At 40.0% G+C, this 14737-nt stretch overlaps 1 protein-coding gene across 3 annotated transcripts; it reads left to right on the plus strand.

Annotated features, from left to right (window-relative positions):
• Positions 1-577: 577 nt before the first annotated feature.
• LOC103430729 (alpha-mannosidase At3g26720-like) lies at positions 578-14683 on the plus strand. Of its 3 annotated transcripts, none has more exons than XM_070824013.1 (27): positions 578-926; positions 1020-1192; positions 1292-1466; positions 1596-1719; positions 7428-7504; positions 7617-7688; positions 7783-7896; positions 7992-8092; positions 8189-8282; positions 8384-8551; positions 8639-8728; positions 8821-8886; positions 8976-9032; positions 11624-11843; positions 11952-12091; positions 12181-12255; positions 12339-12398; positions 12487-12558; positions 12652-12699; positions 12805-12924; positions 13062-13127; positions 13259-13371; positions 13482-13566; positions 13657-13863; positions 13965-14012; positions 14099-14167; positions 14269-14683. In XM_070824013.1, the coding sequence occupies exons 1-27, from the start codon at positions 618-620 to the stop codon at positions 14461-14463; spliced, it is 3138 nt and encodes a 1045-aa protein (XP_070680114.1). In that variant the 5' UTR covers positions 578-617; the 3' UTR covers positions 14464-14683. The 3 variants fall into 3 exon arrangements, with proteins under 3 accessions (XP_070680114.1, XP_070680116.1, XP_070680115.1); XM_070824015.1 differs by having other exon boundaries at positions 1596-1713; positions 7418-7504; XM_070824014.1 differs by having other exon boundaries at positions 589-926; positions 7418-7504.
• Positions 14684-14737: the final 54 nt, after the last annotated feature.

Here is a 14737-nt window from a genome sequence, read left to right on the forward strand (position 1 = left end):
ACTGATGACGCCAATCCAATGGTCCAATCTCAATTCCCAAAACCCAAATTTATCTTGTCAATGGTCCCGGCGCCTGCACCGAAAACTAATTTTCAATATCTACACGTCACATTGGATTATTAGATCACGGGTCAGTTAATAATGGCAGTAGATCTTATTTCATGTGAGTTAATTTTTGAATTGAATAATAGATCAAATTTTTTAAACTAAATTATAACTAAATTGATTCGTTGGTCCTAGTAGAGAAGAATTTACTGTTACTGAGAAATACTACTTCACATGCAGCAGCACCATACCAAAGGCTAACTGCCAGCAGCCAAAGACCAAAACTTGGTATATATTTTAGAGAACTTTAATGAAAAGTTTATGATACTGTTCATTTTAACGAAAAACTATATTTTTACACTAAAAAGTTAATTATGGTTATTTTATCCTTATCGTTAAAATTCAAAGTTTTCAAACATTTTTCATTAGTTTTCCTTATATTTTAGCATTGTTGGCAACGAAAACCAAACTACAAGACAAAAATCCATCCGATTTTGTTGATTTGCAACGTCTTCTTCCTTAATATTGTCGCCCCATCACAATATATATACATATATATAATATATTTATATATGAACACTTTTCTGGGGTCTCAGTGCATTCCGTCACCGACACCGACACCGACACCATTAATTTGCCACGACATGGCGGCCGTTGAAGCTCGCTGCCGTGTCCCACGGCTTCTGTTGTTAGTAGTAGTAGTAGTACTAGTTGTGTTTGAGTTTATTCTGTATGCGGAGTCCAAGTACGTGCAGTACAATACGACGTCGGGGCTTGTCGCCGGGAAGCTGAACGTGCATTTGGTCCCTCACAGCCACGACGACGTGGGATGGTTGAAGACCATCGATCAGTACTACGTTGGCTCCAATAATTCCATTCAGGTATGATTAAATTATTATGTTCCTTCAAATTAATTTACGTTCAAATTAATTTATTATGATAAAAATAACAATAATGTTTATGAATATTTGCAGGGAGCTTGCGTTCAGAACGTGCTGGATTCTCTGGTTCCGGCATTGTTGGCCGATAAGAACCGCAAGTTCATATATGTTGAGCAGGCTTTTTTCCAACGTTGGTGGAGAGAGCAGAGCGAGGGGACTCAGAACATAGTGAAACAGCTAGTCAACGACGGTCAACTTGAACTCATGTACAAAATCTTGCAATGCCTTTCACGTTGTTTCGAATCATTTCGTTGGTGTTTCGCTACGTTGGGTTGTGAATTTGTTGATTAGGGTTTGTTTTGCAGAAATGGGGGGATGTGCATGCACGATGAGGCTGCTACTCATTACATTGACATGATTGATCAGACGACTCTCGGGCATCGGTTTATCAAACAAGAGTTCAATGTGACTCCGAGGATTGGATGGCAGATCGACCCGTTTGGACATTCTGCAGTGCAGGCTTACCTGTTGGGAGCTGAGGTCTGCGTTTCTCGAAACTTTTTGTTTTCGAAATTGCCAATTTATTTAGGGTTTTTCTATTCGTATCTTGCATCAGTGAGTTGTATTTGTGAAACCACCGATTGAACATCAGCAATATTGCTTGCATAGGTTGGATTCGACTCTCTTTTCTTTGCAAGAATCGACTACCAAGACAGAGCTAAACGGATGGTTGACAAAAGCCTCGAGGTTGTCTGGCGGGGTTCTAAGAGTCTCGGTTCATCTGCATGTTGGAGTATGTGGCCAAGTGGCCAACTTTTGGCCATAAACAATTCAAAAGAAAAAAGACAAATGATGATGTTTCTTCCTTGTTTTAGGGAAAAGCAAATGATGATGTTTTCTTCTTTTGTGGTTTTTTATTAACCATAATTATTGAGGTTTGTTTCGGATAGAAGTGAAGAGATGAAAAGCTCATTTTTTCAGCAGAGAGAGCTGAAGAGAGAAGTGAGAGCTGCAAAGAGAAGTTAGAGCTCTTTTTCTGCAGAGAGCCCAAAAGGAAGAAGAAGCTGCTGCTTCATTTGGTTAGTAATCATCCACCAAAATAGGTGTTGTTGTAATAGCTTTGAGCTATATGTATAGAGAAGAAATTATTCATTATATTTCTTCCTCTATTTGTTTCTATGGTGTGTGAGAGATATTGGGTGTATTGGGTGTATTGGGTTAGAGGGTTGTGAGATTGCCAACACTTTGTAAACTCCCATTTGGTTGATAGTGGATTATTGGGTGAGCTCCTACTGCTCCGAGGACGTACTCCAGTTACACTGACTGTTGAGGAACCTCGTTAAAATCTTGGTGTCTTTAATATTTTGTTCTTGCATTTTCATTTGATAAATTTCCTGTGGGTTAGCTTGAGTTGGTTCCAACGGGTTTGGTGCTATCCTAGCACAACAATTGGTATCAGAGCACTGGTTGCTCTTGGGTACTGTCTAGTTGCCAAAAGATGTCAGACGGGCAAGATGAGAATCCTTTTGGAAGCACCTCCGGGTTTGCAAGAACTACGGTGCAAAATGCAAAGTTCGAAGTGGAAAAGTTTGATGGCACAAACAACTTCGGGATGTGGCAATGTGAGGTCAAAGATGTGTTGGCTCAACAAGATCTACTTGCCGCTTTGGGAGAGAAGCCAGAAGCCATGTCGAAGTCAGAATGGGAGAAATTAAATTTGTGGGCTTGCTCTTCAATTCGGTTGTGCCTTGCAAAAACTCAGAAGTATTTTGTGATGCGGGAGACATTAGCAAGTGTGTTGTGGCAAAAATTGGAAGACAAGTATATGACAAAGAGTGCAGAGAACCGGCTACACTTGAAGAAAAAGCTCTACCGCTTCCAATACAAAGAAGGTACAAAAATGATTAGACACCTTGATGCTTTTAATAAGTTGATTGCCGACTTGTTAAATTTAGATGAAGATATTAAGGATGAAGATAAGGCCTTAATATTGTTGAATTCCTTGCCGGACTCTTACGAGCATTTTGTTACCACTATTATGCATGGTAAAGAAACTGTGAAATTTGAAGATGTGTCAAATGCCTTGATGAATTATGAAATGAGGCATAGAGATAAAAATCATGATAGTACCTCTGAAGCTTTATTTGTTAGAGGTAGATCATCGGAGAGGAGGTCATCTTCTAGCAGGAAAAAATCACAGTCTCGACCTAGAGGAAACTCTAAAGGTAGAAAACCTTTGGAAAAGGATGAATGTGCCTTTTGTCGTAATAAGGGCCATTGGAAGAAAGATTGTCCCAAATTGAAGACCAAAGGAAAAGAAAGTTCTGAAGCTAATGTTGCTGAGATTGAAACAGATTTTTCTGATTTTGCTTTAACCACTTCCTCATCATTTGATTGTGCTACTAAGTGGGTGTTGGATACGGGTTGTACTCATCATATGACTCCTCACAAAGATTGGTTTTCAAGCTTGAAAGAGTTTGATGGTGGCGTTGTGTTCATGGGAGATGACAATCCTTGCACAACAAAAGGGATTGGTACAGTTCGTTTGAAGTTGCATGATGGCATGGTTAAAGAGTTGACAGGTGTTCGGTATGTACCGAATTTGAAGAAAAATCTTATTTCTTTGGGTACTTTGGAATCCAAGGGTTTCAGGTTTCATTCAGATGGACAGACATTGAAAGTTACTTATGGTGCACTTGTTGTGATGAAAGCTCCTAGATGTGGCCATTTGTATTTATTGCAGGGAAGCACTGTGACAGGTGAAGCATCTGTAGTCTCTGAAAATATGGGCACATCTGATTCAGATACTACTAGATTGTGGCATATGAGATTAGGCCATGCCGGTGAGAAAGCTCTACAAGGGCTTGTGAAACAAGGTCTTCTAAAAGGTGCCATGACTTGTAAGCTTGATTTCTGTGAGCATTGTGTCTTGGGGAAGCAAACTAGAGTGAAGTTTGGTACCGCTGTACATCAGACGAAGGGCATTCTTGATTATGTGCATTCGGATGTTTGGGGTCCTACAAAGACTCCCTCTTTGAGTGGTAGACATTGGTTCGTGACCTTTGTTGATGATTATTCAAGAAGGTCTTGGGTCTACACTATGAAGCACAAGAGTGAGGTGTTAAGCATTTTCTTGGGTTGGAAGAAAATGGTTGAGAACCAGACTGGGAGAAAGATTAAGATTTTGAGATCGGATAATGGTGGTGAATACACATCCGATCCTTTCTTTAAAGTTTGCAAAGAAGAAGGAATTGTGAGACATTTCAGTGTTCGGGGAACTCCACAACAAAATGGAGTTGCAGAAAGATTGAATCGAACCTTGCTTGAGAAGGTTAGATGTATGTTGTCTCAGTCGAGTTTAAGCAAGTCATTTTGGGCAGAAGCAGTTAATTATGCATGTCACATCATCAACCGGTTACCCTCAGCTGCTATTCAGGGTAAAACACCAATGGAGGTATGGACTGGAAAACCTTCTTCTGATTATGACTATATCCGTATTTTTGGTTCACCTGCTTATTTTCATGTGACTGAAAATAAACTTGATCCTAGAGCCAAAAAGGCTATCTTTCTTGGTTTTAGTAGTGGTGTCAAAGGTTACAGGTTGTGGTGCCCAGAGATGAAAAAACTTGTAATCAGCAGAGATGTGACATTTGATGAAGAAAGTATGTACAAAGTCTCTGAGAAGAATGTGAAAGATGTCCAACAGGTGGAGCTTGAGAAAGTTGCCTCTGGTACTTCAAATCCTATTTCCGCTGATGTCAAAGCCACTACAAGTGAGGAAGTTGGAGACCATGAGGATGTTGAAGAAGTTGAACTTGAAGATTCTATTCAAGTTGAAGAGCAAGTTTCACCTCAAGAGTCTATTGCCAAGAACAGAGGAAAGAGACAAATTACCAAGCCAGCTCGGTATAGTGATTATGTTGCTTTTGCTCTTCCTATTATCACTGAAGAGATTCCATCCAATTATGAGGAAGCCATTGAGAGTGAAGAAAAGGAGAGGTGGTGCAATGCCATGGGTGATGAGATGAATTCTCTCTTGAAAAACAAGACTTGGGAGTTAGCTAAATTGCCTAAGGGCAAGAAAGCTATCGGTTGCAAATGGGTGTATGCCAAGAAGGAAGATGCTGATGAGAAAAGCAATGTGAGATTCAAAGCAAGATTAGTTGCTAAAGGGTATGCACAAAAGGAGGGCATTGACTACAATGAAATATTTTCTCCGGTTGTGAAGCACTCCTCAATTCGTATTATGTTAGCTCTTGTTGCACAATATGATCTTGAGCTTGTGCAACTTGATGTGAAGACGGCTTTCCTACATGGTGATTTGAATGAAGAGATCTATATGTGTCAACCGGATGGGTATATAGTGAAAGGGAAGGAAAATTTGTTTTGCAAATTGAAGAAATCACTTTATGGCTTGAAGCAATCTCCAAGGCAATGGTATTTGAGGTTTGATAAATTTATGAGAGGCCAAAATTATTCTAGAAGTCAATATGATCATTGTGTGTACTTCAAGAAGTTGCAAGATGGGTCTTTCATTTATTTATTGATATATGTTGATGATATGTTGATTGCCTCAAAGAATGTCGAAGAGATTGAGAAATTGAAGAAGCAAATGAAGAATGAGTTTGAGATGAAGGATCTTGGTGAAGCGAAGAAGATCCTTGGCATGGAGATCACTAGAGATAGAGCAAAGGGTTTCGTCAGTTTGAATCAAAAACAATACCTTGAGAAGTTGATTCGGAAGTTTGGAGTTCATGATTCAACCAAACCGGTTAGTACCCCTTTGGCTCCTCATTTTAAATTGAGTTCTCTACAATGTCCTAAAACTGATAAAGAGAAGCTGCAAATGAAAAATATACCATATGCAAATTTGGTTGGTAGTTTGATGTATGCAATGGTATGCTCTAGACCGGATATTGCTCATGCAGTTGGCATGGTGAGTCGATATATGCATAATCCTGGTAAAGAGCATTGGCAAGCAGCTAAGTGGATATTGAGATATCTCCATGGTACTCGAGATGTTGGTTTATGCTTTGAGAGAGATGACTCTGGTATTGGTCATTTTGCAGTTGGTTATGTTGATTCAGATTATGCAGGTGATCTGGATGGAAGGAAGTCTACTACAGGCTATGTGTTTACTATGGCTAAAGGGCCAGTTTGTTGGAGGTCCATTTTGCAGTCGTCTATTGCCTTGTCTACTACAGAGGCTGAATATATGGCAGTTGCTGAAGCTATAAAGGAGGCAATTTGGATACATGGGCTTATTAGAGATTTGGGGGTTGATCAGAAGCAGGTGGAGGTACATTGTGATAGTCAGAGTGCCATTTATTTGGCTAAGTATCAGGTTCATCATGCGAGGACCAAGCACATAGATGTGCGTTATCACTTTGTTCGTGAAATTGTTGGTGAAGGGGAAATCATTCTCCAGAAGATTCCAACTAAAGATAACCCCGCTGATATGTTGACTAAGGTTGTTGGTGTAGCCAAGTTTGTTCACTGTTTGAACTTGGCTCACATTATGCCTATATAAAGAAGGCGTTGAGCAGTAGGAGTTTTGGAGCATTTGGCTCTGCATGAGTTGTTCTCTTGCTAGTGTTTGGGAGTGTTTTTGTGTTGGTTGGCTTATCATGGTGATTTCGGAACTTGGCCAAGGTGGAGATTGTTGGAGTATGTGGCCAAGTGGCCAACTTTTGGCCATAAACAATTCAAAAGAAAAAAGACAAATGATGATGTTTCTTCCTTGTTTTAGGGAAAAGCAAATGATGATGTTTTCTTCTTTTGTGGTTTTTTATTAACCATAATTATTGAGGTTTGTTTCGGATAGAAGTGAAGAGATGAAAAGCTCATTTTTTCAGCAGAGAGAGCTGAAGAGAGAAGTGAGAGCTGCAAAGAGAAGTTAGAGCTCTTTTTCTGCAGAGAGCCCAAAAGGAAGAAGAAGCTGCTGCTTCATTTGGTTAGTAATCATCCACCAAAATAGGTGTTGTTGTAATAGCTTTGAGCTATATGTATAGAGAAGAAATTATTCATTATATTTCTTCCTCTATTTGTTTCTATGGTGTGTGAGAGATATTGGGTGTATTGGGTGTATTGGGTTAGAGGGTTGTGAGATTGCCAACACTTTGTAAACTCCCATTTGGTTGATAGTGGATTATTGGGTGAGCTCCTACTGCTCCGAGGACGTACTCCAGTTACACTGACTGTTGAGGAACCTCGTTAAAATCTTGGTGTCTTTAATATTTTGTTCTTGCATTTTCATTTGATAAATTTCCTGTGGGTTAGCTTGAGTTGGTTCCAACGGGTTTGGTGCTATCCTAGCACAACACTGCACAGGTGTGTGTAACACAAAGTTTATGTTCTTCTGATGTTGGACTAATCAAAATTATCAGTGTTGAATTTGGCCTTTCAGCTCCGAAACCGTGTTTTTGTTTTTTCTTAATTGCTTGAATTTGAAGATTGGAATTGTGTTATTAATCAATCCGTCGTGTGTGTAGATTTTCACAGGCGTATTTCCTAAGAATTATGAACCTCCTTCTGATAATTTCTACTTTGAAGTTGATGACCCTTCACCTATTGTACAAGTGAGTCCACTGTCAAATGAAGCTGGCACGATGTTCTATATGTGTGTGTGTATCGACTACGTTCCCTGTAGTTTTATAAATATTCAATCATTTCTGCTTTCCTTGTTTGAAGGATGATACGTTTCTGTTCGACTACAATGTGCCGGATCGCGTTAATGACTTTGTATCAGCTGCAATGTCACAAGTAAGATGATCAAATTTTCATCAGTTTAGGCTAATTAGTTTTAAGTGTGAGAGTCTCTCGGCGCTTATATGAATTACTTGCTTCTCTTTTTCAGGCAAACATCACGCGTACGAATCATATCATGTGGACTATGGGAACGGACTTCAAGTATCAATACGCTAATACATGGTTCCGACAGATGGATAAGTTCATCCATTATGTGAATCAAGTTGGTCCATAGCTGAAAATATTGGTGTCATTTTGCATCTTCTGCCCCTTTTATGATTTCTGCGTTAATTGAAGTACTCATATGAATCCTTGTAGGATGGGCGTGTCAATGCGCTATATTCAACCCCGTCTATATACACTGATGCCAAGTATGCAGCAAATGAATCCTGGCCAATCAAGACCGATGACTTCTTTCCGTGAGTTCAAATTTAAGAAATTCAAATTCTCTTGCAGGTGCCGATTCCTTCTCCTGTCTCTTGACCTCTAAGGCTCTAACCATGCTTATTTATCAGATACGCTGACGTTGTGAATGCTTACTGGACTGGATATTTCACGAGCAGGCCAGCCATCAAAGGATATGTTAGAACACTGGGCGGCTACTATATGGTAAACTCTTACGACCATTTTAATTCTCGGTAAAGTATTACGTTTTATGCTCTTAGTAAATGTGAAGCCTGTTGAGGTAACTGTGCTTTAATTACAAACAGGCAGCAAGACAATTGGAGTTTTTCAAGGGGTTGAACAAGTCGGGGCCTAACACAGATTCGTTGGCTGATGCTTTAGCGATTGTTCAACATCATGATGCAGTTAGTGGCACAGAGAAGCAGCACGTGGCGTATGATTATGCAAAACGGCTCTCAATAGGTTACAAGGAGGTAAACTTGATCTCTCCTGATGCTCTCAGTAGTTAATTTCTTTAGTTTCGCTTCATGAAATGATTTCTGTTCAATTGTCTCATGCAGGCGGAGCAGGTTGTTGCGGAATCACTTGCATGCTTGACAGAGTCAAAATCAGAAGCTGGTTGCAAGAGTTCATCAACTAAGTTTCAACAGGCAAATTATAACTACCCCTTATCGTACACTTTTGGGGCGCTTCGCTTAAAAACTAGACTAATAAGCTGACACTATATCTATCTTTCTTTCAGTGTCCACTTCTAAATATTAGCTATTGTCCCCCATCAGAAGCTGATCTATCAAATGGGAAAACCCTGGTGACGACAATTTGGCGACGACCTTTACTTCCATGTTTGTGTTTTGATTAAGAAGTAAGAATTATTTCGTGACACATTCTCTTTCGTAGGTTATTGTTGTCTACAACTCTCTAGGATGGAAGAGAGAGGACATCGTAAAGATTCCTGTAAGTAATTATTTCCGGCTCTATGTTCTAATCCTCACCTTTGATTTTTTATGGAAATCATTACTTCAAGTCCTGAACTGTTTTTGCCTTGGATTAAATTTAGCAATATGTTTTAGCTTCGCATACAATCTATGTTGTGATTGGCTCATATTTTGAGCGGTTAACAATTAAGTGACTTTGTGTGTTATGCTTTTGGAATAATGACCAAATGTGTCCATATCTCATTTTGGCCAATAGTGGAAGACAATGATGATGTTTCATGGGATTCTTTTGTTTTGGCCTTTTTTATTGATTTCCCATTTGCATGCCACGAAAGTGGCTTTGGGTTTTGAGTAAAAGGCAAAGGGAGCATGATGCATCATCATTATGTCTGTGCAAAAAAGGAGAGGTTGATTCATTTTCTTTCCATTTAACTGCAAAGAGCCGAAGTGGAGAGAGAGAGAGAGAGCATTCGGCTCTCTCCTGAGAAGGCATCAGAGAGCATCCAAAGGGGGAGAGCATTCGGCTCTCCCATGGGAAAGCATGGACATGGGTGAGAGAAAAATCAAGAGAGCTAGAGTGAAAAGTATTCTAGTGAAAGAACTCTTGGGGTAGAGTGAGGCTCTTGGGAAAATTCTATGAGTGGGTGTGCAAGGGATTTGGGATTGGGTTATGTTGATTTAACTCATGTGTACTTGTACTGTTATTCTCATAGTGAAGAGCAATATCTCTCCGGGGACGTAGGCAGGATTTTTGCCGAACCTCGTAAATTTCTCGGTGTCTTTATTTCTTGTATTTTATTCTGTTCAACTGAGTGTGATTTTGGTGAGGTTGTAATCTGAATCTCGTTTCCGCACTGACAAACGGGCCAAGGCACAACAATTGGTATCAGAGTATCGTTGGACGCTTGGTTCGTTAGAGGTCCAGATTTGTTGTTCACCATGGAATTTTCAGTTGAGCAGTTTAATGGGAGGGGCTGTTTTACTCTAGGTAAAGGAGAGTAATGGAAGCCTGAAGAAATGGAAGCCGTGTTCAGGGATGCTTAGATCAACTGCGAAAGTTGATGTTGAGGAAGAAGACAAAGGCCTCTTTCTTCTTACCTCACTTTCAGATTTGTACGAGAACCTTGTGAAACTTTACTACATAGAAAAATACAGTAAGTTTGGATCAGGTGCAAACTTCTTTGGTGTGGAATGATACACAAGGGAGACCATGGATGATGGTGGGCACAAGACTGCTTAAGTTATTAAAGGTTGGAATCGTGGAAGAAAATTGGAAAGAGGATCTGAGAGAGACAACAGGTTTAGATCCGGTTCCGGAGGCAAGAGTCCACAGTGCTACGAGTGCAAGGCCGGGTTGTAGCAAGTTTGTGGTGGAAGACTTTGAGTATGTCATCTAGGTACTCGAAGCAACACTTCTCCTGGTGATGTTTAGTCTCGAGTGTTGCAGGGGTTTTGCAGCAGGTGGAGCTATGGGATTCACAGGTGATGAAATGGTCCTGAGGTAGGAGGAAGTGTGGGAATTTTGTCTGGCTCGATGGGTTGTTGCTGGAAACGGGCGCGCTGACGAGTTTCCAGGTTGCAGACAATGAAGAGGAGGAAAACCTGCTGGAGGAGACGAGGATGTGTCGAGATCCTGTCTGAAGCTAAATGGTGATTTTTAGCTTGCAACAGCTGCACATGCATTGGCAGTGACTGAATCGAAACAGGACCAAAGAGGTTGATCCAGGGTGTGTATGCTGGTACGTAAGGCCAATGGACTTTGGTGATGGGTGCAAGGATTTTTGCACAGTATATTCGCCAAGGTGGAGATTGTTGTGATTGGCTCATATTTTGAGCTGTTAACAATTAAGTGACTTTGTGTGTTATGCTTTCGGAATAGTGACCAAATGTGTCCATATCTCATTTTGGCTAATAGTGGAAGACAATGATGATGTTTCATGGGATTCTTTTGTTTTGGCCTTTTTTATTGATTTCCCATTTGCATGCCACGAAAGTGGCTTTGGGTTTTGAGTAAAAGGCAAAGGGAGCATGATGCATCATCATTATGTCTGTGCAAAAAAGGAGAGGTTGATTCATTTTCTTTCCATTTAACTGCAAAGAGCCGAAGTGGAGAGAGAGAGAGAGAGCATTCGGCTCTCTCCGCATCAAAGAGCATCCAAAGGGGGAGAGCATTCGGCTCTCCCATGGGAAAGCATGGGCATGGGTGAGAGAAAAATCAAGAGAGCTAGAGTGAAAAGTATTCTAGTGAAAGAACTCTTGGGGTAAAGTGAGGCTCTTGGGAAAATTCTATGAGTGGGTGTGCAAGGGATTTGGGATTGGGTTATGTTGATTTAACTCATGTGTACTTGTACTGTTATTCTCATAGTGAAGAGCAATATCTCTCCGGGGACGTAGGCAGGATTTTTGCCGAACCTCGTAAATTTCTCGGTGTCTTTATTTCTTGTATTTTATTCTGTTCAACTGAGTGTGATTTTGGTGAGGTTGTAATCTGAATCTCGTTTCCGCACTGACAAACGGGCCAAGGCACAACAATCTATTCAATGTAATCTTGTTTTGAATACTGGTCTTGTTTATTCGAGTGAACGATCTCATCTTACCGACCTGGTACAGGTTGTCAGTGCAAACGTCACTGTAAGGGATTACACAGGAAAAGAAGTCGAATCACAAATCTTACCTCTGCTTAAGGCATCAGCGGGTCTAAGAAACAATTATGTTAAGGCATATCTGGGTGTATCACCAAGTATCACACCAAGTTACTGGCTTGCATTTTCAGCAACTGTACCACCTCTTGGTTTTAGCACTTATACCGTGTCAAGTGCCACACGAACAGGTTAGCGATGAGAATTTTTACGCTTACAATACTCATTCAACATACCGTACTACTTATGCATAGTGGCTCAATTTTGTTTCTCATGCTTCCTCCTTACTATTGATGCAGCTACAACTTCAGAGAGACAAACTGCTTACAAGTCAGAAACGAGTCAGAATGATACCATAGAAGTCGGGCCAGGAAAATTGAAACTTGTTTATTCTGGAAATGATGGAAAACTTACTCAATACATCAACACTGGAAGCTTGGTAAGCAAATTTGCCAACTTGCATCTGTGTTTCGATTCTTGAGGCTATTTCTCAATGCTTCTGATTTAACGTCTAGTTTACAACTGAAGGTCAACAAGTCGATACAACAAGCTTTTAGTTATTACCCTGGAGATGATGGACATCATGGAAGCGCGGATAAACAGGTAAAACAAAGATATATCGAAGTCTTCAGTTGTTGCTGTTGTTGTTACTTCCCTAACCTTGATATACATTTTAATTTCTGAAGGCCTCGGGAGCTTATATCTTCCGCCCTAATGGTACAGTCCCCATTAACTCCGAAGGGCAGGTACATACATAATATCTTCGATGAGTGTTTCAACTTTTATCAAATGCAATCTCAATAAGAAATAGCGAGTTACCGTTAGAAATTGCAGGTTTCTTTTACTGTGCTGAGGGGACCGTTGTTAGATGAAGTACATCAGAGGATCAACTCTTGGATATATCAGGTCTGTGGAAATGATTTATGGGTTTTCTTTTTCATGGTGTGAAGATTCCGCTAACGATATTACCAATTGTTTATTTGCTGCAAATTTAAACAGGTCACTAGATTGTACAAGGAAAAGGAGCATGCTGAGATTGAATTTACGGTGAGTTACTGCATTGTGTTGCGTATTTCCATTGCACGTTTCATGTGGATATCAAAGAATTACCATGTGGAGAACTTTCTTTGACAACAGATTCTCATTTTGCAGGTTGGGCCTATACCAATCGATGATGGAATTGGCAAAGAAATCGTGACTAAGATTACAACTGGCATGGAAACCAACAAAAAGTTCTACACAGATTCTAACGCGCGCGATTTTATTGAAAGAGTATGTCGTATACTTGTTTCATTTGTAGTGCAAAAATATCCTCTACAGAACATGTATGAAGCATCTGCAACTCGAAAGAAACAAGTGAATGTAAGGTGCAGCTATACATTTTCTTAGCAAAAATTACTATTTTGCAGATTCGAGACTATAGAAAGGATTGGAACTTGGAATTGAATCAACCCGTCGCAGGAAATTATTATCCGGTATGTAGGATAAAGCAGGACAACAAAAAAGTGGCCAAGAATTTCCCAAATTAATCATTCAAACTGTTGTAAATTATGAAGTGCTTAGGTTCTTTAATCACATGACAAAGTCTGGTTTTCTGTCATTTTAGATTAATCTCGGACTCTACACGAAAGACAACAACACGGAGTTTTCAGTATTAGTAGATAGATCTGTGGGTGGATCCAGCATTGTGGATGGGCAATTGGAACTCATGGTTCATAGGTTTGTTCTCTCCGCTACTTCGAATTTTCATGTTTAACTACGCCTAATTACGTCGATTTATATTTGAGTAAATTTCATGGTTATTGATGTTGCAACCATCCGTCTATTAGGAGGTTGACCCATGATGATGACAGAGGCGTTGGAGAAGCTCTAAACGAAACTGTGTGCATTCAAGATGGTTGCAAAGGATTAACAGTAAGATCATAAAAACCAGCCTTATGGTTCTTCGTGTTCACAAATACCAGATTTTTTTGCATCTAATGTGATTGATTTGAATACTGACAGATCATCGGAAAGTACTACCTCAGACTCGATCCATTGGGAGAGGGTGCTAAATGGCGCCGATCTTTTGGTCAGGAGATATATTCTCCATTTCTTTTAGCCTTCACAGAACAAGATGAAGATAGCTGGAAAAGCTCTCATGTCACAACCTTTTCGGGAATGGATCCTTCCTACACTTTAACTGATAATGTCGCGATAATAACCCTCCAGGTTCGTATCTCTCCTCGATAACATGGAAGCAGCATCCTATGAAAGATGAAAAATTCCTCTATCAGATTAACATTGTTAATCCTGTTTTCCAAACTCTGTAGGAGCTGGAAGATGGAAAACTTCTGTTTCGCCTTGCACATTTATACGAGGTTTTTGATTCTTCCTTATTCTTACTTTACGTTTTCAGCAACGAATTCTAATAAGATTGATATTTCTATGGTTTATCAAATGCTAGATTGACGAGGACAAGGATCTTTCGGTTATGGCAAGTGTAGAGCTCAAAAAAGTGTTTGCAGATAAGAAGGTACGTAACATAAACATCTGCCCATGAAGATAAAAACTGATCCGAAAAACAAACCATCTAAATACTTCTGGTAACACATTTTTCATTCCAATGAAACTCAGATTAGAAAAGTAACGGAAATGAGTTTATCTGCAAACCAAGAAAGAGCGGAAATGGAGAAGAAGCGACTAGTGTGGAAAGCAGAAGGCTCCTCCGAAGGAGAAGCCAAAGTGTTGAGGGGAGGACCTGTTGATCCAACAAAGCTGGTGGTTGAACTTGCTCCAATGGAAATCCGAACGCTTATCATCGACTTCTAGTCCAAATATCCGACGGCTGAAATGTAAGAATGTGCGACGTAGAGAGTCTTAGAGACATTGCTTTCGCTCGATACTAAGCTCGAACACCCAAGGTTGCTCGGATAACTTGGATTCAGAAGGCACTGAATCAACATGAGGAAGCAATGTAGGATGAAGTTCAGAGTCCTTTATGATTGTTATACATTATTGCTTGTGTTATAAGATAATGTCATGTGGATCACTAGCCTGGCTCTAATTCTCAGAAGTTTTTATGACGACTGATTCATAATATAAA

This window comes from Malus domestica, chromosome 06, assembly GCF_042453785.1.
Source record: "Malus domestica chromosome 06, GDT2T_hap1".
NCBI classification, from domain to species: domain Eukaryota; kingdom Viridiplantae; phylum Streptophyta; class Magnoliopsida; order Rosales; family Rosaceae; genus Malus; species Malus domestica.

Excerpts from the sequence above, each read along its gene's own strand:
- LOC103430729 (XM_070824013.1), top strand. The coding sequence starts at position 618 with ATGAACACTTTTCTGGGGTCTCAGTGCATTCCGTCACCGACACCGACA. Across the intron at positions 8,093-8,188 it reads AAGACCGATGACTTCTTTCC|ATACGCTGACGTTGTGAATG; the intron begins GTGAGTTCAAAT and ends CTTATTTATCAG. Across the intron at positions 12,925-13,061 it reads CGCGCGATTTTATTGAAAGA|ATTCGAGACTATAGAAAGGA; the intron begins GTATGTCGTATA and ends ACTATTTTGCAG.